Raw genomic sequence first — 22,437 nt, forward strand, 5'->3', positions numbered from 1 at the left:
CAGATTACTCAGCTTACATATCTCCCTGCACAAATTTTCAACCCATATATTTTTTTTAATCCTAAATTAGTGAATCTTTGAACCGTGGATCTACCATCATAGAAAACACATTTACTTCACAATCTTGGTACTGCCGTCAGCCGCGGTCTCGTGTTCGAGATCGGGCGCAGGTCCTAGCGGGGTGGCTGGCTTTCTTAGAGTTTTCTGTTCCGGGAGGGCGCCAGGCTAGCTCGGTGTCTAACCGTGTGATGGTCGTGGGTTCGTTGCCCCAGCGTGGTCCGCTAGAACCGTCGGCGGTGGTGAAATTTGCTTCCTGACTGGGTTGGGTTGTTTAGGTTAATTTACATACACTGTTCTGGTTGTTCTACGGGTCGCACGTCGCGCACGGGGGGTGCGGGGTGAACTTTTTATTGTTCACGATTGACACTGGTTCATTACATTGGGCGCGAGGTTTACTCGGCGGTACATGACTGCCAATGGGGCGTCGGAACACGTAGAAGTTTTGATTACACTATGATTACAATTACACTTGATAAAACGGCACTCTGTGGTGCTTTTAAGTACACGACTACACTGCACACGTTATCTGAGAGGGACACCTGCGTGCCTCTACGTGTGTTTACTTATTAAATCCTCACGCCAGTCGCAGTCGAGGGAGAGCGTTCAATTAGCATCGGCTAATTTCGTAATCTGTAACTGGCGACGCGCGGGCCCACCTGTGCGGACCGCAGCTCGCTACTAAATTAAAACACGTTTAATCTTGAATGTAGCCTGTGCCTGTGCACTAGGCGATTAAATAAAGTTCTGGGGTGGCGGGAGACGGCCCGTACCGTATACTGCACGGTCCCACGTAATGCTTTGTGTGGGGCATGTTAAATTGATGCGGCTGGGTTAGGCCCTACACCGGAAAAGGACCGGGCGCACACGGGGAGTATTAAAAAAAAGGTTTTGGTTGTGACTATAATTACCAGATGGACGTTCGGTGAAACAAAGAGATGCTGGCTCCCCGTGGGACGTGCGTCCGTCCCGGTCCGCGAGTCGCCCTGTACTGGCGTCTGGCCCTGGCACGAGGGGAGGGGTGAGCTCCCGGTCGCGCCAGAGTTTCTAAAGTTCCGTTATTCGTAAAAATCTATATAATTAACTAAATTTAAGTGGCTCTAAATTCACATAATAAAACATAATGATTAATTTAATATCTATATATGTTATAGAATTGATATTTAATAAGTTTGTCTAAAATAAGTTTGAATATTAGAGTCAAGCTGGAGACTGTCCGTTTCTTGAAAACTACTCCAGTGGCGAACGATAATGCTAATTTGGGGTGGTTTGAATTACGTCACACGTTTCACTACTGAAATTAGGCTGAAGGCCGCAAGGGTTGCTTTCACAGCTGTTTTAGTAGAAAACTACATGTGAGTGACCCGGGCACTCCTACGTCGCACTTTATTAATTAGGGGCTTTTGTTTGTTTTTGATTACGTTATTATTGTGTGGGGAATTTTGTAGTCACGGGGAGTGCATTGCATGCGTAATTAAAAATGGTTCGCTATTCTCTACCTTGGGCTGCGGTCCGCTCACTTGACTCGGGTGGGCCATGGCTAGGGGTGCTTTCCGTTAGCGGAGCCGAGTACTGGCGGGTGCAGGTCGGGCTTTGGGGTGGCCTTCGGCCGTACGATGTCAGTACAACATGTAACGTGATCGCTAGCTTTTAAGTTATTGACAAATATTTTTTTTTTGACGCGTGGGACAGGATAATAGCCTAAGCTGTCACTACGTGAGAAATTTGGGAAGGGTGAGAAGGGTATGAGGGTGTTGGGGGGGGGGGGGGGGTGGGGTGGTTGCCGCCTGCATCCGGTCGTTTACTGTGTATTATCCTATTGAAAAACATTGACTTAGCATGTTAGGCTTTTGGAGTCTTTGCTGTGAGTATGCGGCCAGATGTTTTCCACATAATCTGTACAATTTTCTTTCTCTTCGCCGTCTCATTCGGAACGAAATTACAGTGCCGACAAACCATGTTTCACCCTCTAATCTGAAAACTGTCACCTATAACACCCCGGTTGTGTGGATTTTACAGACACGTATTTATCTTTATCAGTATGCTGACAGTTCAAATCGATTTTAAACGACCTGACGACATTCTTCTACATAAAATACGTTAGTTATCACTCCAAATAACTGTGTTCAAACGGACGTTACGTGGCCAGATGTAGTGAAATAACTCCACATACATAACTCTAAAACATTACGAAAATCCCGCGGAACTTTTGCCCCCGCCCAACGAGAGAAACCTCCGTGATCCCAAAATGTTTCCCGGTTTCAGTGACCCCGCTCAGCCTTTTTCGTAAATGACAGAATATTTGTTTTTTCGAAATTTTATTATTCGAAATCGAATCAAATAAGAATTATAAACTATTCGTTTTGATATTCGAAAATTCGAAATTTCGCACAGGCCTAGCGATTATACACATGGCCAAGTCAGACTGCACCAACCCACAAACTGTAGGAAACACCACTGACTTTACATCGTCTATGTGTTTCTTTTCAAAGCAATGATAATAAATATTTTTCCGATATGACTCCTAAGTGTCCCGTAAGGAGCATGAATTCTCCAATCACTCCGACGTTAACCATCATGCTATATCCCCACAACCTTTATTTTCACAGACACTTCTACGAACAATCTCTTTCGCCACTGTTATGTCTGCACATAATCCTTAACCACATGATGGGGTCAATTCTCATTGCCCTAAACATTGCTGTTTGTGTACTGCACAACCAACTGTTACTTCTCACACCTTTAGCCGCCTGCTCATTTGGCTATCTACCTACATATTTTACATTACAATGTCATACACTACAGTTATGTTGTTTCTTGACAATATATGCTGAGAGCTTAAACATTATTCTCTAAACTCAAGAATAGTGTGTTTTCTTTTATAACAAAATGAGGTTTAAATTATGTAGTAGATATGCTGGTGTGTACCACAAAATTATAGTATTGAAATTTCAGTATTATTTATTTAATTTTTGTCTGTTGTTACAATGGTACCTAAGTGGGATACTTAAATTTTTTCTTATTTTTTTGTAGAATATAGTTGAGAGGATAGCTTCGCCAAGTCATTCAACGTGCTCGGATGATGTAATAGAAGTAAGAGCTCCAACGCCACACGATTCGTCGACTGACGAGTCAGATGGAGAGAAGGAACCTACTCCACAAGTTGGTGATCATGGCGAGGTTGGTGATATTCATTTTTATTATAAATTTATGTTGGAATGTAAAATAACATATCTGTTGTGGTTTTGAGATTGTGACTTTTTATCTTAGATGTATATTCGTTACACCACAGTACTCCTATTAGATCAGGTACAGTAAAATTTAATGTAAAATACTTATTAAAATTGCATTAAAATATGGAAGTAACAACACCTGAGCAGGGTGTCCACAGTTAGTACTTTTATAATTTTTTTAGTGGTCAAGTACAGATATAGTACGTTTTTCTTTAATATAAAATTATAATAGTAACTCCAATATGTTTAATTATTAAGCGTAATTATTTTTTAAAACTATGGAATGTATTTGTGTGTTTGGTGTGATATATTTAAGTTAGAGCATTGCAATGTCATAATAACTTCCTAATTTTTAAAACCATTACAAATTATAATTTAGTACTTTTTTTTTCAAATCTAGTACTTTTTTCTCACCTAAGTTGGTACAAAATATTTTTTTCTTGTAAACACCCTGCACCCGAGGGTTGTAAGGCGTCTATTTATTTCCTTAAAATATTCTTTTAGTTCTTCACCCAATACAAAATTTATATATATTTACTCCCTTTTTCAAATATTTATGCATGGGGCCTTTTCAGATGATTGTGGAACTAATTTGGAACAGTATCAGGGTGTCTACAGGTCCCGAAAGTTACGAAAGTCACGAAAAAGTCACGAAATTGAGGGATTGGTCACGAAAGTCACGAAAAAGTCTTGAAATTAATGTAAAAAGTGTAAAAAGTCACGAAACTTTAATAAAACTGACTTTTTTTTTAATTGTTTTTGTTTACGTCTCGTACGGACAGACAAATTTAATGTACAGGTCTACCAACTATACATGTATTCGTAGTAGCATTTATGTGGGGTAATACCGTTGGGTAATACTCAGAAAGTGACTTTTTGCTGTTGGTTAACATGAACAATTTCAATTGGCTCTTCGACTTTCTTGGCTGTTACACTTTGTGCACTAGCCTTTGCTGTTACAAGATGGCGTAGTACATGGCTGTTCATCCGTGTGGGAAATTAACCGCATGATTGAACGTCTCCGTGTACTAGGAAGCTGTATTTTTAACTGTGATACTAAAATACTTTTAACGAGCGAAGTTAGGTTTTTCGTTTGTAAAGTAAGCCAGAACTAAGCGTGTACAACTATTCGAAACAGCATACAGTGATGTGCCAGTGCGGTATTTGGCTTTATGACTAAACTTGAGACATCACAAAAGCAATCTGTGTATTTTAGTGCTGTAGGTGTTACAAATCAAATCACGACGAATAATTTAACATGAAAGGATGTACATACGACGTTATGATTAACACATTTGGCCTCTGCTTTATTATTATTATTGTTGGCGGCAGAAATTACAATCTGGCTATGTAAGTTACGTTTGTTGACATTGTTAATGTTTATTTACTCTTTATTATGGTAATTATTTATGCGAAAGTGGAAGCAAGCGTTTAAACTCGCGTGAGTTTTAAACTTGTAAACAATCTTTTTTTTTTTTATTTAACGAAACGTGACTTGACCATACATCAACCAATGCCATAATGTTCCGAGTTATACCCCTTTTATTTCAGTTTTACACATTAAATTTCACTTGTATTTCACAAACAAATATGTAGTGATATTTCAGTTATATATAGGCCTATATGCATGTGTGTGCTACGAAAATATATTTTCTCTCTTTCATCATACACGTTTAGGATAATTCTATTTTATTAAGACATTTTCTATTATATAAACACAAGTACATTCCTGCAATATTAGCATTAAACAAGCATTTGTGTTGAAAATATCTTCCAGATTGTATGTATTATGAAATGTCTCGTGGGTGTTTCTGTGTGTAGTAGATAAATTGTGATTATAAAAATTCCTGGTAAATGTAGTTTTCGAAACAGCTGGTATGAACTGTCATATGCAGGCACCTGTACGTTGTGGCTGAGACGCGATGAAACTGATACGAATAGAGCATTTTGCTGCATCTGCAGAACAAACTTTGATATTGGTCATGGAGGTGTCAACTCGGTTAAGACACATGAAAAGGGTAAATGTCATCTTCAGTTAGTGAATGACTTGAGTTCAGGCAAACAATCCCTAATAACTAGTAGGCTTAAGCTTAAGTCAAATGTTTGTAGTAATGTGACAGATACTATGCCTAAACCATCATGTTGTGGGCTTGATGCATCTGATTCAAGTTTACTTGAATCAGATTGAAACAAAAATTGCTGCGTACAGTTTTACGCAAAAAATTATGTCACTAAGGTCCTGAAAAAGTCCTGAAATTGGTTTGCCAGATATCTGTAGATACCCTGATAAATCGTAAGTAAAATGTATTGTTGATGAATTTTAAACCCAAAAAGTTATACAAAATATTTTGCTAAAGGGTCCCTAAAAGGTCCCCAAAAGGTCACTAAAATAATTTCCTCAGAGTCTGTAGACACCCTGAGTATCCATCATATTAATACATTTTCTAACCCCATTAATTTTTTTCTAATTACCAAAGGTTTTGATAGAACTGTTCTTGTCGGGATCAAGCATGATTTCTCCATTTTGTACGTTGACCCAAATCCGTTTTTTTTTTATTTTCTCCTGAACACAAAGAAAAAATCTTGTGGTCTGGTGACCTTACTTTTTAATCAATCACAAGTATACTGTAGCAAACTACCTGCTAATACGTGTGCATAACAACAGTTGCCTGATTTCTTTAAATGGTTTTTCCTACAGGTAACAATTTTCTGTCTCTCTGCCTCATTTCCTTCTTGTGCAACAGGCCAAACTATTACATTAGCTTTCAGACATAGAATCATGTTGAAAAGCAAGTACTAAAGAAAATTACTTTACTAGTCTTATTTATGAACAAAACAAACAATATCATTCTGAAATTTTGTAATGTTTTAAATGCAATTATACTGTGTATTTCATGATATGATTTTGATTTAGATGAGATTTTTTTTTTATAAATAATTATTTTCAGCCTGTCTTTAATTTTTGAGGATTTTTACAGCTTAATGAAATAAATTATCTGGTTATGAAGAGAGAAGTTAAAACTATTAAGCCCCAATGAAGTAACCCGTAGCATTGCCTTTATGCATACATAAAAAGTATCAGTTCAGTAATCCGTTTCATTCTTCTTATTTGTACTGTCCGAAATCTTAAACCATGTTACTTTGGCGGTTAACTATCCAAACATTATGCAATATATTTACTTTTTAGTTTGTGAAAGTTAAGCCACTAAAAATCCACACGTTTAAAAGCTTTATTAACGTTACTCTAAAATTATGATTTGAAATTATATGCACAGTTTTAAAATTATATTTTTTTAGAAAATAAATAACTTTGTTAGATATCGTACCGTTTTCTTATTCTGAATTGTCCTTCTTTTCACGCTGTCACATTTGTGTTTCGACTATGTACAGTGGTTCATGAACCTGTAAACCGCGAGGAATACGTGGGTCAGTGGAACTCCCCGGGAACGTGGGGCAACAAGCTGGGCTCGTATACCTGCCGGCAGCGCGGCAACAGCGCGCCCCAGGGGACCGGGCCGTGTCGAGCCGCGCTGGCTGCAGACGCGATAACACCAGACACTGTGACACGTGCAGTGCTGCGGGCTGCTCCGATATATTCTCAGAATGCCAGGCACAAAAAATACATGCACTGCTTGGATAGTACAAATCTGCTGTAATTTTATTACAATCCAACATTTTGAAACACAAATAATAAATTTAAATCTGAATGCACATCGTGCATATTCCCATTTTGATATAGATTTAACCATGGAGTTTTTACGGTCTAATGAAAAATGATTCATTTACATTTTTTCGTATCAATTTATGAGCAATTTCAACTATAATTCCTCCAATAGATTACTAAACATACTTCAGTTATACCAAATTTAATAGACATATCTTGTTTCGTTTTCATGTTTTGTAGTATCCAAAATTGAAAATAATTAATCTTGGCTAGCCATGTATCTAAAAATTATATGCCTAAATAATCTGAAATTTGGTACCGAGATGTTCTGCGTAGGATGAATAAATGCCATAAAGAATTTTTTTGCGAGCAGCCCCCTTATCCCTCTGACCGCATATTTTTTTTTAAATTTAAAAATAATATATATTTTTTTCTTAAAGTAATGATTATATAAATTTACATTAAAAAATATAATAATAATAATTTTTAAAAGTTCTTCCTAGTATGATAAATCAGAAAACATGGCTAAACAAAGTCTAACACCACAGTCCTTACACCAGATAATGGTTTCTTTTCTCATACGTTTGCCATTCTCGTTCTTCTTAGCACAGCAAACTGCACACTGTCATCATGGCTCTTTTTTGATAGTATTCGGTGGAATATGCCCTAGCAAATTGGCGTGCTGTTAGCCTCAGTGGGTTTGGTGTAGCACTTGGTCTCCCTTTTGGAGAGTGGTCGTTTGGAGCTGAATATTTTTCAATGTGGCTCTAAACAAGTTGGAGACGGTATTCTAAAAAATCAATCGTCTTTCCAGAAGAAATTTTGGTTATAATGATGTATGAGTTCCAAACAGCTTGGTCAATGAAATGCCAAAATATTTTCTTGTAGTGCTTGTGTTGTTTTTTCCTAGATTAAGGGCAATATGACATTTCTTGATCAGAACGGTCTACTCCACCCAGTGTGTCATTATAGTCGCACACTACTTTCAGCTTGACAACATCTATCTCACTTCTGTTTTTTACTACTTTTGTGGTAGCATTGTGCACTGTACTCAAGAGGCAAACAGTTTTCTTATCCTGCCACTTGAATGCCATAACCTTACCATGCTGGAAAGTTTGTATCTCACCCTTTTGTAATTTTCCCTTTGAGAAACCTTGAGGCAGATTCTTTGTTCTGCTGTTTACAGTCCCATATACGTCCGTCCTCTGTTTTATAAGCACATACCCAAGTTCTCGAGACATGTACCAATTGTCTACAGTTACACAGTAGCCCATATTCAAGAACTGATCCATCAGATGCAGGACTACTTTGGTAGAAATGGGATATGTGTCATACTTCTCATTATAGACTGTGCTCTTTCCAGTGTATAAAAGAAAGTCACAAATGTATCCTGAGTCAGTCTCGCACAACACAAAAAATTTCAGTCCAAAATGAGCTTGTTTTTTTGCATTGAACATTTTCCATCCAAGACGGCCTTTGTAAAGCATTAGACTCTCATCCAAGCTGACTTCACTAAATCTTTTACGCAAGTGTTCCATTATTTCAAAAAATTTCCACAACTTTAGATTGGGATGGTTGCGAAGGTCAGTGCTATTATTGTTTGCAAAGTGCAAAAATTTCATTAGTGGAAGAAACCTGTTTCTGGAAATGAGTTCAGGAAATATTGAAGACTGAATGACCTTTATTTTGGACCAGTACTATTCTTGCCGTGGCAACTTCACAATTCCTTGAAGAATAAGGATTCCTAAAAATAGCCTAATTTTATTTTCAGTAGTTGGTGTCAATGTTTTATAAACTCATCTCTCTTTTGGGGGATTTTTGATAATGAATTGCTCTGCATATGTATTTGTTTCCCTAACAGCAATGTTAATCATTACCTGATCAAAGTATAGTTCGAAACACTCCTATGGTTTACATGTGGAATCTATGTCTACAACTACATCTCGATTTCCTGAAAAAGGAAATCTTGGTGGTGCTGGAGGGTTGTCTACATCACACCACACACTACTCTCTTGAAGTAGTAAATCTGCACTTGAAACCGAAATGTTAGATGAATCGTCACTACTATAACTACCTCTACCCAAGTCGACAGAATCCGCAACTGAATAATTTTCATAATAGCAAGGCACATAATCACTATCGTCGTCAGATTCTCCATCAGTTTCATTTCTGTCCTTCAAATTTTTTCTGCTACTCGAAGCCATCTCACGGCATGATTTCTGGAAATAAATCCAGACATAATACTCAAGAAATGAAAATTTACTTAAGAAAAACATATAAATGCATTTTGTTTCACACAGGGGAAAAGTTTTTTTGATATGTGCTGCAAAGAAAATCTTGCCTTTGATAGCTGATTATTGTGATATAATAATAATATAGTCTATTTCAGATAATGAAGCACATTTTGCACAATTTCTGCAATAACACATTTACAATATTGAAGTTGAATATCATGAAGTAATGGACAAAAAATAATAAAACAATGATGTTTCGTAAGAATTTTCCTATGTACAAGTATCTATTTTTGTTTATTTCAGCACATGACAAAAATTTCATACTACATGGAAAGAGTATAAATAACACACACACTTACAATCTGAACCATTTATTTTTCATTTGTTTATGCCCAGAATTTGTAATTTGTATTTTTCGAAGCTGACAAAAGAAATATATGTAACTAGCAGACCCGACAGACGTTGTCCTGTACCTACGTCGTTAATTAGAAAATTTCAAACATTCTTCAATAAGCTGTAACAATCTGGACTGTTTTGATGAAAATTATTATTCAAGAGTTATTTTAATATCTAACTTCATTACATGTACACTTATACAAATTCGACCGATCGGTAGAATGTGAGTATATACTGTGTGTGTAAGTATGCATATACTGTATGAGTGAAGTGAAATGTAGAATCTGTGTTAACTAAAAAGATACATCTATTACCACACTCCACGGATGAAATTTGTAGACTGGATAATAGCAGTCACTGTCTATGATTATTGACACGGATATTTCTAGGCGTCACCGAAAATTTTAAGTGAATGAAATGACTGATTACAGGTTGGGATATTATCCGTGGAGTGTGGCAATAACAGCATCGTAAATACAAACTTTAACTTGTTTTAAGTAAAGGTAAACAATCTTATAATGAAACTATTTTATAACATTTATTTATTAATTTACAAAAACTTAATTTATATTAATGCTATTGGATGTACAATATTTTTAGTTAATCCTTGAGGTGTATAAACAAACAAATTCGATGGTTTTCCAACTCTGGAACACGCAACATATAATTGACCGTGAGAAAAACACGGATTTTCTAAATCCAAGCCACAAATTGTCATGGTTTGGCCTTGTGACTTATTTATAGTCATAGCATATGCCAAGCGTATTGGAAATTGTAAACGTTTGAATGGTATAAGCGAATCTGAAGGAATCATTGGGATCCGTGGTAGAAGTACAACCTCACCTTGAAATTTTCCACTCAAAATAGTAGCTTCAAGAATGTTGCCCATGATTTTTTTTATAACTAATCGCGTCCCATTACATAATTTCGGAGCATTCAAATTTCGAAGTAAAATTATAGGTGAACCAACCTTCAGTCGCAAATTATGTGGTGGCATTCCAGGTAAATCTAATGAATTTAAAAATTCTACAGGATAGTTAACAACTTCATCAGGATCAACAACAGTGTCGATCGATTTAAATGTAGTTTCATTACCAGGCAGTAATTGCTGTATTTTGAAATTGATGGCATCAACATCTAAATTTTTCGCAGCTAAAATTGCTCGCTCTCGTAGCCATCCATGATTAGTACAATTATTTCTCAAATCTGGAAAGATACTGTTTATTAACTCATCTTTGGTAGCCACCATGTTGCAAAAATTCTCTGGAAGTCGAATATATTGTGTATCTTCATACAATTCAATTTTACCATTGCCAATATCCAACAGTTGTTCAGAGAATCTTGACGCTAATGGATCATTTTTAAGTTGAACGCGCATATTAATAGTAAGGCATAATTTGCTGACACTTCGCCATAGATAAGATTCTTTTAAACATGCGTTTATTTCGTCTGCATATGTCGCGCGTGGAATGACTGGTAATGTTTGTCTGAAATCACCAGACAGCAACAATAGAGCACCACCGAAAAGCCTAGTATTATCCTTGATATCTTTCAGGGACCTGTCGAGAGCTTCAAGAGAATGCTTGTGGGCCATGGTACATTCATCCCAGATAATAATTTTGCATTTTCTCAAAACTTGAGCCATGCCTGAATGCTTCTTTATGTTACACATTGCTTCGGGATTTGTGTGAACATTCAAAGGTAATTTAAGCGCTGAATGCGCCGTCCGTCCACCATCAAGTAACGTTGCTGCGATTCCTGATGAAGCAATAGCCAATGCAATATTATTTTGTGATCGGATGCGCGCAAGTATCAATGAAATGAGGAATGTTTTACCAGTACCACCTGGTGCATCCAGAAAAAAGAATCCACCTTGTTGCGCTGCAATTGATACATTAATTTGATCATATACATTTCGTTGCTCAGCAGTGAGCAATTGTTCATTATTGGCAACAAAAGTAGCCAAAGAAGTTCTATCGAAGTGGTGTTCCCGTTGAACATCGCTGTTGATGGTATCTACTGCTGGGCGGTTCGGCGCTGGCATGCCGAAATGGATGAGCGGCATATTCGAAATAAGAATACAAATATCCTCAATAATTATTAATGACTCATTATATATTTCTGCGGAGAATTCGATATTTTGATTTTGATTAGTAATTCTAATCAGATGTAAAATATCCTCACTCATTGAGTCTTTATATTTGTCCCACAAAGCAGATGCTTCAGACGGAAAACACATTGTCAATATTATTGAAAATAATTGACGAATTTGTTGTGGAGATGAGCTCAGTGCTGCATCTGCAAGTGTGAGATCCCAATGGTTATCATCCTCCAATAAATGTAACTCACGACACGCATCAAAGAAAGTGTCGTATAAAGTACCATTGACTTTTCGCAAATATCGGAAAGATGTTGGTCCAGGAACGTTAACCAATAACAAACGCAAAAAAAAACATTCGCGTTGCTTAGGATGAACTGTATATATTCGACCTAAAGTATTTGTCATAAATATGTCGGTGAATCCTGGGATTGGAATGCCTCGTTTCCGTGGTTCCCAATTTTTTGATTGTTTATTCCACGTAAAAAATTTAGGTACATCAGTATACATTAATGTCCTTGCGAATTGACCAACAACATCTTGTCGGCAACAAAGGTTGAAAAATTCAGTAAGAGTTGTTTTTGGAGCCGTTAAAGCTTGTTGTAGTGCAGTCTGTTCTGTAAAGTAAACACGCTGTCCGTTTTCAAGATGCACAGCCAAATGTATAACAGCAGGATCCCTTTCATGTATAGGAAACGTAAAAATGCGCCAAATAGCTTCGTTACTGCTAATGTATCGACCCATTTGATAACGTGTAATTTCGTCATTGTCATTTACATTTTGAACAGCGAATACAGCTTTATCACTGCCCTTGTGAACATACTTACAAATGTATTTTATAGATTTCACTGAACTGCATAGTTCAACGTTTATGTGCGCTTTATAGGTTTTGCACAGCAATGGTGAATATGGAACTACCCAGCGATTATCAATATCTACTCTCACATCGTTTGACAGACGCAATTCATATGATTGACCCCATTGTCTACGTCTCTACGCCGGTAAGATGGATAACCGTCAATATTGGTGATAGTATCAGATTGGCATGGTTTTGGAAAACGTTTCGTACATTTTCCATTGTCCATACATGGTGACATCATGTTTAGAGTACCACATGGACCATGGATCATATTAGTAGTTACAATGTCAAACAATTCTTGATCAACATTCGGATCTGGAATTTCGGCTGAAATAATTTTGTCGATTTCTTCTGGGCGTACTTTATCCACCAACCAAATCAAAATATGCGCATGAGGTAAACCTCGTTTTTGCCATTCAACAGAGTAAAGCCAACAACGTGTTTCACCAAATACCGAGTGATGTGTAATCAAATTCATCAAAGATTTTAATTTTTGTTTAAAAACACGTGCAGTGATATCATGGCGATGCATCGATGTTTGACCTGGCAACAACAAACTTTGAATTTCATCCCAGTTTGGATTACACGTAAATGTGATAAAAAGATCTGGTCGGCCATATGCACGTACGTAAGTCATGGCGTCTTGAATATACTCTTGCATATGACGCGGACTACCAATGTATGATGATGGGAGAATATATGCGCTACCGATGTTGTTGATGTTATTAGATGCATCTACGTTACCAATAACGGCGTCACGCAAATGAATGTACTCCTCAGCACGAAGTTTTGTTTGATTAAATTTTATATATCGTAATCTCTCACTTTCGATTTTTACGTACATATCGACAATATACTGATGAAATAGCTATCTGCATCGGAGAATGGTATTGTCTTCATTAGCACGAATCATCAATCGATATGCGTAGAAGTTCATAGCACTAACTTTCTTGATCAGTTCTTCACCTGCAAATAAATATATATATGAGAGATAAATAAATTATTTGAAAAAAAAAAATCTGTAAGATAGTCTATAAGTTGTACCTGTAGTTGGATTCCTTTGTTTAATACTTAAATGGTATCCATCTTCTCCTTCCCAAAATATCAACGGATACTGCAATGCATCGTAAGAACGATGATTGTCTTGAATTATTTGCATCGTTTTATCTCTGCGTTAAATGCAAATGTCCCGACGTTCACATGGGTCACCAGCCATAACAACTGCAACTTCATTAATAGTTGGAACATTATATGTGCCTGCGTGCTCTCCGTAGGGCACTTTATCTGCTTTAATAATAATGGCGTAGTTGTCGTTTTGCAGTCTGCTAGAAAAAGTCTTAAACAATTGCAACAACTGGTTATGGTTTTGCAAAAACGTTTCCAAAATCTCCACAATTTCTCGTTCCTCCATCTGCTCTATATAGTTGTAAGCGCAGCGTGTGTGTGATTGTTGCTCCTCATTGCCCATAAAATAAATTTGTAAAAATTTTGGATCGGCATCAGGCATTGGGAGCAATGAACCAATTTGGTGGTACACTTGACCTTGAATTTTTAATGTAGATTCGAAATTACGACCATCTTCATTATGAACTATTTTTGTTGCTCCAAATGATGTCATTTGGAAGCATGAATTGAATTTTCGAATTTTTCGCAAAAACAATTTCGATTGAGATGTGGTGCCAGCTAAAAGTGTTTTTAAAGGTTCCGGCGGTGGATTTAGCGATGGCAGTGAAATTTTTCCAGATGCGCAACATAAACCAGCTGATTCACCTTTGTACTTGAAAGCATGACAATGTTGACACTTTTTGTCCATACTACCAATCGAGATTAATGCATGTGACGAATAGTTGATTTCAGGATCATATTCAAATGCAAGGTGATTGAGTGATGCTCTTGTCAATGCTCGATCATTTTGCATCCGGCGTTGGTTACGTTCTCTATGTGCATCCGTCGCTTGTTGACGTGCCTCTCGTTGTCTTACTGCATTAGCACGAAGACGTCGATTGCGTTGTACTGAATTTTCATTCGCACGTGTAGATGCAACTTGATCTCTCAGATTTGCATTATCCGCCGAGTGTTCTTCATCTGTTCTATTTATTCGACGATCATGGACCAATTGTGCGTTCGGAGTACGTCGACCAATATTTCTGGCTCTTCCTCGAAGACGTGGCATTTTTCTGAAAAAAAAAAAAATACTGTAAAATAATACGCAACGAATGTGAGTTTTTTTTATTGAGAATGAAATTTAAATTAATTAACAAAAAATATTTATTGTAACAAATTTTAGATAAAAAACGTGTAATTTTATTTTTTTGCTTGATAACTTTTAAAATGAATAATTTTTTCCAAAGTAAATAATTTTTAATAGAATTTTTTTCAAATTTTTTTATATTTTTATTTTAAATAGTTTTTTATTTAAAAATGAATAATTTTTATTATAAATGATTGAAAAAATTCTTTATGGAATCAATAAACTACACAAATAGTTTTTATATTAGGGTGGTTGTTAACAAATTTATACAAAATAAACTCAAGTAATCCACAACGAATATGAGTTATTTATTGAAAATAAAATTTTTAATTATCACCGAAAACGATTTAAAGTATGTAATTTTTAATATAATTTTTCTAATTTTTTAATAATTATTTTTATTTAAAAACGAATAAAAAAAATTTAAAAAATTTATTATGAAATCAATGAGCTACACAAATAAATTTTTAGGTTAGGTTGGTTGTTATAAAACTCACGTTATAAAATTCTAATTTTTATTAAAAACAATTGAAAAAATATGTTATGAAGTCAATAAACTACACAAATAATTATTAGGTTAGGTTGGTTGTTAACAAATTTATACGAAATAAACTCAAGTAATCCACAACGAATATGAGTTATTTATTGAAAATAAAATTTTTAATTATCACCGAAAATGATTTAAAGTATGTAATTTTTAATAGAATTTTTTCTAATTTTTAATAATTATTTTTATTTAAAACACGAATAAAAAAACAATTTAAAAAATTTATTATGAAATTAATGAGCTACACAAATAAATTTTTAGGTTAGGTTGGTTGTTATAAAACTCACGTTATAAAATTCTATTTTTTATTAAAAACAATTGAAAAATATGTTATGCAGTCAATAAACTACACAAATAATTATTAGGTTAGGTTGGTTGTTAACAAATTTATACGAAATAAACTCAAGTAATCCACAACGAATATGAGTTATTTATTGAAAATAAAATTTTTATTATCACCGAAAACGATTTAAAGTATTTAATTTTTAATAGAATTATTTCTAATTTTTTATTAATTATTTTTATTTAACACACAAATAAAAAAACAATTTAAAAAATTTATTATGAAATTAATGAGCTACACAAATAAATTTTTAGTTTAGGTTGGTTGTTATAAAACTCACGTTATCAAATTCTAATTTTTATTAAAAATAATTGAAAAAATATGTTATGAAGTCAATAAACTACACAAATAATTATTAGGTTAGGTTGGTTGTTAACAAATTTATACGAAATAAACTCAAGTAATCCACAACGAATATGAGTTATTTATTGAAAATAAAAGTTTTAATTATCACCGAAAACGATTTAAAGTATGTAATTTTTAATATAATTTTTTCTAATTTTTTAATAATTATTTTTATTAAAACACGAATAAAAAAACAATTTAAAAAATTTATTATGAAATTAATGAGCTACACAAATAAATTTTTAGGTTAGGTTGGTTGTTATAAAACTCAGGTTATAAAATTCTAATTTTTATTAAAAACAATTGAAAAATATGTTATGAATTCAATAAGCTACCAAATAATTATTAGGTTATGTTGGTTGTTATAAAACTCACGTTATAAAATTCTAATTTTTATTAAAAACCATTGGAAAAATATATTATGAAGTCAATAAACTACCAAATAATTTTTAGGTTAGGTTGGTTGTTATAAAACTCACGTGTATTTATATTTATACAAAATTTATACAAAATATATACTTACTTCGATTCCACCCTAAATTCGCAAAAAGTATCGTTTTTTAGGAACACTTCAAAACTCTTTAAACATCAATTTCTATTCATAGTTAATATTTTAACTAGCACACGACTTAAACGAACACAATAATAACGCAAAATTTCAAATATTTTTCTCAATTTGATCGCAGCACCAACTGTCGGGACAAACTGAAATTAAAATAGAATAATATTTAATATTTGATGCTGCGATGGTAGCGCAGTCTACCGAATCGAATGTAAAACATTCTAAAATTAACAACTACTTATAAATGAAAAATTAGTTAAATAAACATTTTCTATTTTTTATTAAAAACAATTGAAAAATATGTTATGAAGTCAATAATTTTGAAAATGAATAATTTTTTCAAAGTATGTAATTTTTAATAGATTATTTTTCTAATTTTTTAATAATTATTTTTATTTAAAACATGAATAATAAAAACAATTTAAAAAATTTATTATGAAATTAATGAGCTACACAAATAAATTTTTAGGTTAGGTTGGTTGTTATAAAACTCACGTGTATTTATATTTATACAAAATTTATACAAAATATATACTTACTTCGATTCCACCCTAAATTCGCAAAAAGTATCGTTTTTTAGGAACACTTCAAAACTCTTCAAACATCAATTCCTATTCATAGTTAATATTTTAATTAGCACACGACTTAAACGAACACAATAATAACACAAAATTTGAAATATTTTTCTCAATTTGATCGCAGCACCAACTGTCGGGACAAACTGAAATTAAAATAGAATAATTTTTAATATTTGATGCTGCGATGGTAGCGCAGTCTACCGGATCAAATGTTAAACATTCCAAAATTAACCACTACTTATAAACGAAAAATTAGTTAAATAAACATTTTCTAATTTTTATTGAAAACAATTGAAAAATGGTTGGTTGTTATAAACTCACGTTATAAAATTCTACTTTTTATTAAAAACAATTGAAAAATATGTTATGAAGTCAATAAGCTACCAAATAATTTTTAGGTTAGGTTGGTTGTTATAAAACTCACGTATAAATTTTATAAAAAATAATTTTTTTGCTTGATAACTTTTATAATGAATAATTTTTTCCAAAGTAAATAATTTTTAATAGAATTTTTTCAAATTTTTTTATAGTTTTATTTTTAATAGTTTTTTTATTTAAAAAATGAATATTTTTTATTAAAAATGATTGAAAAAATTCGTTATGGAATCAATAAACTACACAAATAATTTTATAGAGAAATGACACACACTCACTATTTGAGTGGCTATGAAACATGATTTTTTTTCTGCAATTTAAATTGTAATATACAAAAAGGGTATTGAAAATTGAAAAAATATGGCGACACTATAAACTGTCAGGATCTTTATTTTTTTCTTACTCTCTACTTAGTTCCTTACAATAGCAAAACTTAATGGCTTCTAATAATGCGTTGCAATTTTTGCTTTTAAAGCATGTTTTTTTAGTTTTTATTAACTCAGAATCGAGATAAAATATCCAATTGTGAATCTAAACCATCCTCACTATTTGTGTGGCTATGAAACATGATTTTTTTTCTGCAATTTAAATTGTAATATACAAAAAGGGTATTGAAAATTGAAACAAATATGGCGACACTATAAACTGTCAGGATCTTTATTTTTTTCTTAGTCTCTACTTAGTTCCTTACAATAGCAAAACTTAATGGCTTCTAATAATGCGTTGGAATTTTTGCTTTTAAAGCGTGTTTTTTTAGTTTTTATTAACTCAGAATCGAGATAAAACATCCAATTGTGAATCTAAACCATCCTCACTATTTGTGTGGCTATGAAACATGATTTTTTTTCTGCAATTTAAATTGTAATATACAAAAAGGGTATTGAAAATTGAAACAAATATGGCGACGCTATAAACTGTCAGGATCTTTATTTTTTTCTTACTCTCTACATAGTTCTTTACAATAGCAAAACATAATGGCTTCTAATAATGCGTTGCAATTTTTGCTTTTAAAACGTGTTTTTTTTTAGTTTTTCTTAACTCAGAATCGAGATAAAATATCCAATTGTGAATCTAAACCATCCTCGAATCCCCGTGAACTCACACACAAAATTTCATCAAAATCGGTCCAGCCGTCTAGGAGGAGTTCAGTGACATACACACGCACACAAGAAATATATATATAAAGATTACGTCATTGAGATTGAAAACAAAAATGAGTCACGTGTTAAAGTGCTAATTTGAATAGGCCACATATTCATGTAGCACCCTACGCATCAATAAATATTTTTAGAAGATTTATATGAATATTCATACTTCAAATGCACTGGTCGTGTTCCAATTGAATTAGGAATTAGGAATTTACTATTTGTAATTTCCAATCGGAGCAAATCTTTTTTTTTACTATGCAGGGTGTCTACCAACCCTGGAAATCTTGGAAAACCTGGAAAAATTAGGGAATATTGTAATCAGGGAATAATCAGGGAAAAATCGGGGAATTTTTTTAAAAATCAGGGATTTTTGGTTTTGTAGGTTGTAGTTGGCAATACGTGTTTTGTTTATTGATCAGCTTGCATTGATGTAGCATCAAGTGTATCCCTTCTCATTTTTATTTTTGAATGGCAAATAACGAATATTTCCCATGTCTATTTTCTTTTATTTACCATCGGATTCGGAAGTGGCGTTATATCACATAATACAAACTGGTTCAAGCTGGTCTGTTATCCTGCTGACGTGACGTGCTTCAGCATGTCCTTCCCACATTCGTAATATACTGGCAGGTGCATTTCATTTTAAGTATTTATGGATGCCCTCAACGTAAACTGGGCGTTTTTGTTAGCTTTGAAATGCCATCATTGCTAGAAATTGGTAGCTGTGGGCTTCATATGGTCAATGGTGCTTTCAAAACTGGAATTTCTGCTACACAATGGGACGTTGTTAGTGTTTTGAGGCACAGTTACTATTTGTTTAAGCATGTACCTGCAAGGAGGACAGATTACATTAGAATAACTGGATCAGAGCTTTTTCCCAAGAAATTTTGATCAATTAGATGGAATACTGCAGTTGCTGAGCATGCCATGAAAACGTTACCCCACCTAAAGAAATTTGTTAGTGAAGTTTCTATTTCATCTGTCTCTTTCAATGTAATGAAAAGTGCTCTTGAAGATAATCTTCTAGAAGTAAAATTGACATTCTTCCACTGTTTGGCATCAGAGCTGGAATTGTTTCTTACAATGTTCCAAAGTGAAGCACCTATGGCACCTTTTCTCTATGATTCACTGGTAGACATTTTATTAGCTTTGGCAGGAAAGTTTTTGAAACTAGAAATACTGAAGAGCTTTAGGAAGAAATGCAATGTATCTTGATTGGATGTTGATAACCAGGAAAATCTATTGTTTGCTAACAATATCAAGTTGGGTTATGCAGTACGCTATGACATCAAGAACGAGAAAGTACCAGAAAAGTCTGTCCTGTTACTGAAAAATTATTATAGGACTTGTCCAAAGGTTATGGTAAAAAAACTTCAAGACAAAAGTTCCCTGAAGTACAAACTTACCAAGGGAATTTCCTGCTTATGTCCGTCTGTGGCTTTAAATTCGGGTGTAAGGAAACAGCGTTTGAAGTGCAGTTTAGAATTTTGTCGTCAAAACAGGTGGCTATCAGGACAAGAAGCTGATAACATTGAGCAATCATATGAGTTGGTATGTTCCTCGCAAGATTCTGAAGCACTGTTCTCGTCTTTTTCTCGAGAAGACGGGCGCCTTGATCACTTGTGGATGCTCATTCTTAAGGCACATACAGTAGCTGCCAAAACAGACCTGCTAAAGTTTGTGAGGATGATGTTGGTACTTTCCCATGGAAATGCATAACTGGAAAGAGGATTTTCAGTGAATTCTAATCTGCTAACTGAAAACTTGCAAGAAGAGACACTGATTGCACAAAGACAAGTGTACGACTTTGTTCAACGTTCTGGAGGTGTAGAGCATGTTGATATCACCAAGTCCATGTTACAGTATGTAAGAAATGCTAGTTGTAGGCGTAAGGAAGCCCTGCACACAAAACAAAAAGAAAAGGAAGCTACAGACAAGAAGAAGGCAGAAAAAAGAAGAGTTGAAGAGGAGATCAAGGCATTGCAGTTGAAGAAGGCTCGAGTGTTGGATTTGGCTCATTCTGAAGCAAGTGCAATAGATGCAAAAGTTGATTCACTGCAAAATTTATGGGAGCTTCCTTTTACTAAAGTTTTTGCAAAAGTAAGTGCAAAATTACAAAAATCCTAATGTAATATATGAAAACACATACTCAATTTTGCAATCAAAACTGAGAATTTTACACTTCAAAAAGAAAAGATGAAAATTTTATAAGTAGTTTTATATATATTAAACACATACATATTCTTCATGTAAAATTTAAATCGATGACCAAACATACACATTTTACTGAACCATTATTGCAGCACTTGTAAGTAACTAAAAAGCATAAAACTGACCTCAAAAAGAAAATTTGTGAATTTTGTTAGCATTTCATAACACAAATAGGATTCAATACGATGAAAATCAAGAAAAATGATTCACGGTTCACTTGAAACTAAAACACCTGTACACTTGAAATAATAGACAAAAAAATTGGCACGTTAATTTCTTCCCGAGTCGTCTATAAAACCTGAATACACAATCTCATCTAGCAAGGAAATGAACAACTATAGGCGAAGTTCTGTGCAACATCTAGTGGAAAAATTTTCAACTTAGTCACGGAAGCAGCACAGATTGATTGGACGGGAAAATTGTGGGATAACAATGTAATACAGTACATACATGTTAGTGCCCGCGGAAATCACGGGATGCGTTAATTATACCAGTACTTACTGCACGCAAAATTTGCAGGATACAGTCAGAGGGTTAAACCAAAATACCCAAGGGATGAAACCATTTTCTCCCTAGTAAATGGGGCCCATTACCCTCAGTTACCACCAAGGAAAGCGTCGCAATTCTTCTGCTGCTCACTATCACTTGAACCGTTTTCTTCAATTTTATTTCTAACTGTTTTTGCGACCACGTGGGCAAAGCAATTTTACAATGCAATGTTGCAGACAACATGTGCATCCTGCCATTGTTTACTGTTCCTCTAGCCTTTCCTTGCATGCTACTGTTGTGTTTTTTTTTTTTTTTTTTTAATGCATGCATTTTCTATGTAACCCGGCCTGGATGACTAATGGCAAACTGTTGTTACATGCCTACAAGATTCTGCTGAATGTGGTTCCGAACACCGCTAACATGGTTGCTTAATTGAATTTTGTGGACTTTTATCCTTTGCTCTACAAGCTCCATCTGTTTGCTCTGGTCTGTACCTCCTTCACCTGCAACTGTATCCATTGCATTGTGGTTGCCTTGAAGTGGACTTATTTCTGTACTTGTCTCACTTCTTCAGTGTGACACATTCCTTTCCTTTGCCTCTGCTGCCATGACAATGAGAACAGCATCCTTCTAAAGTGAGCCTATTCTTGTAAAACATGGTGTGCAGTACATCCCTGTCCTGCATCCCGCACACCAACTGGTTCCAAATAATTTGTTTTTAGAAACGGGAAGTTGCAATGCATATCTAGGTATCGCAATTCTGTTACATACACTGCTATGTATTCCCCTTCGCATAAGTCTTGTTTGCGAAACTTGTATGTCTCCATGATCTCACTGGGCTTTTGTTGAAAATACATCATGAGCTTCGTAAACACTTCACTGAGTTGCACCGCATCTGGTTCGTTAAGCGTGATTAAACACATGGCCAAGTCAGACAGCACCAACCCACAATCTGTAGAAAACACCACTCACTCTACGTCATCTATGTGTTTTTTTTTCAAAGCAATGAAAATAAATATTTTGCGATATGACTTCTAAGTGTCCCGA

At 34.4% G+C, this 22,437-nt stretch overlaps 1 protein-coding gene across 9 annotated transcripts in view; it reads left to right on the forward strand.

Moving 5' to 3' along the window:
• The window catches only part of LOC134529175 (uncharacterized), a 646,085-nt gene that overhangs the window by 318,070 nt on the left and 305,578 nt on the right, over positions 1-22,437 (forward strand). For all 9 annotated transcript variants that reach the window (XM_063363010.1, XM_063363001.1, XM_063363007.1 and 6 more), the window contains one exon: positions 3,091-3,237. In XM_063363010.1, the coding sequence (XP_063219080.1) occupies positions 3,091-3,237 (147 nt within the window). The remainder of the gene's footprint in view (positions 1-3,090; positions 3,238-22,437) is intronic.

This window comes from Bacillus rossius, chromosome 2, assembly GCF_032445375.1.
Source record: "Bacillus rossius redtenbacheri isolate Brsri chromosome 2, Brsri_v3, whole genome shotgun sequence".
In the NCBI taxonomy this organism is placed as follows: Eukaryota; Metazoa; Arthropoda; class Insecta; order Phasmatodea; family Bacillidae; genus Bacillus; species Bacillus rossius.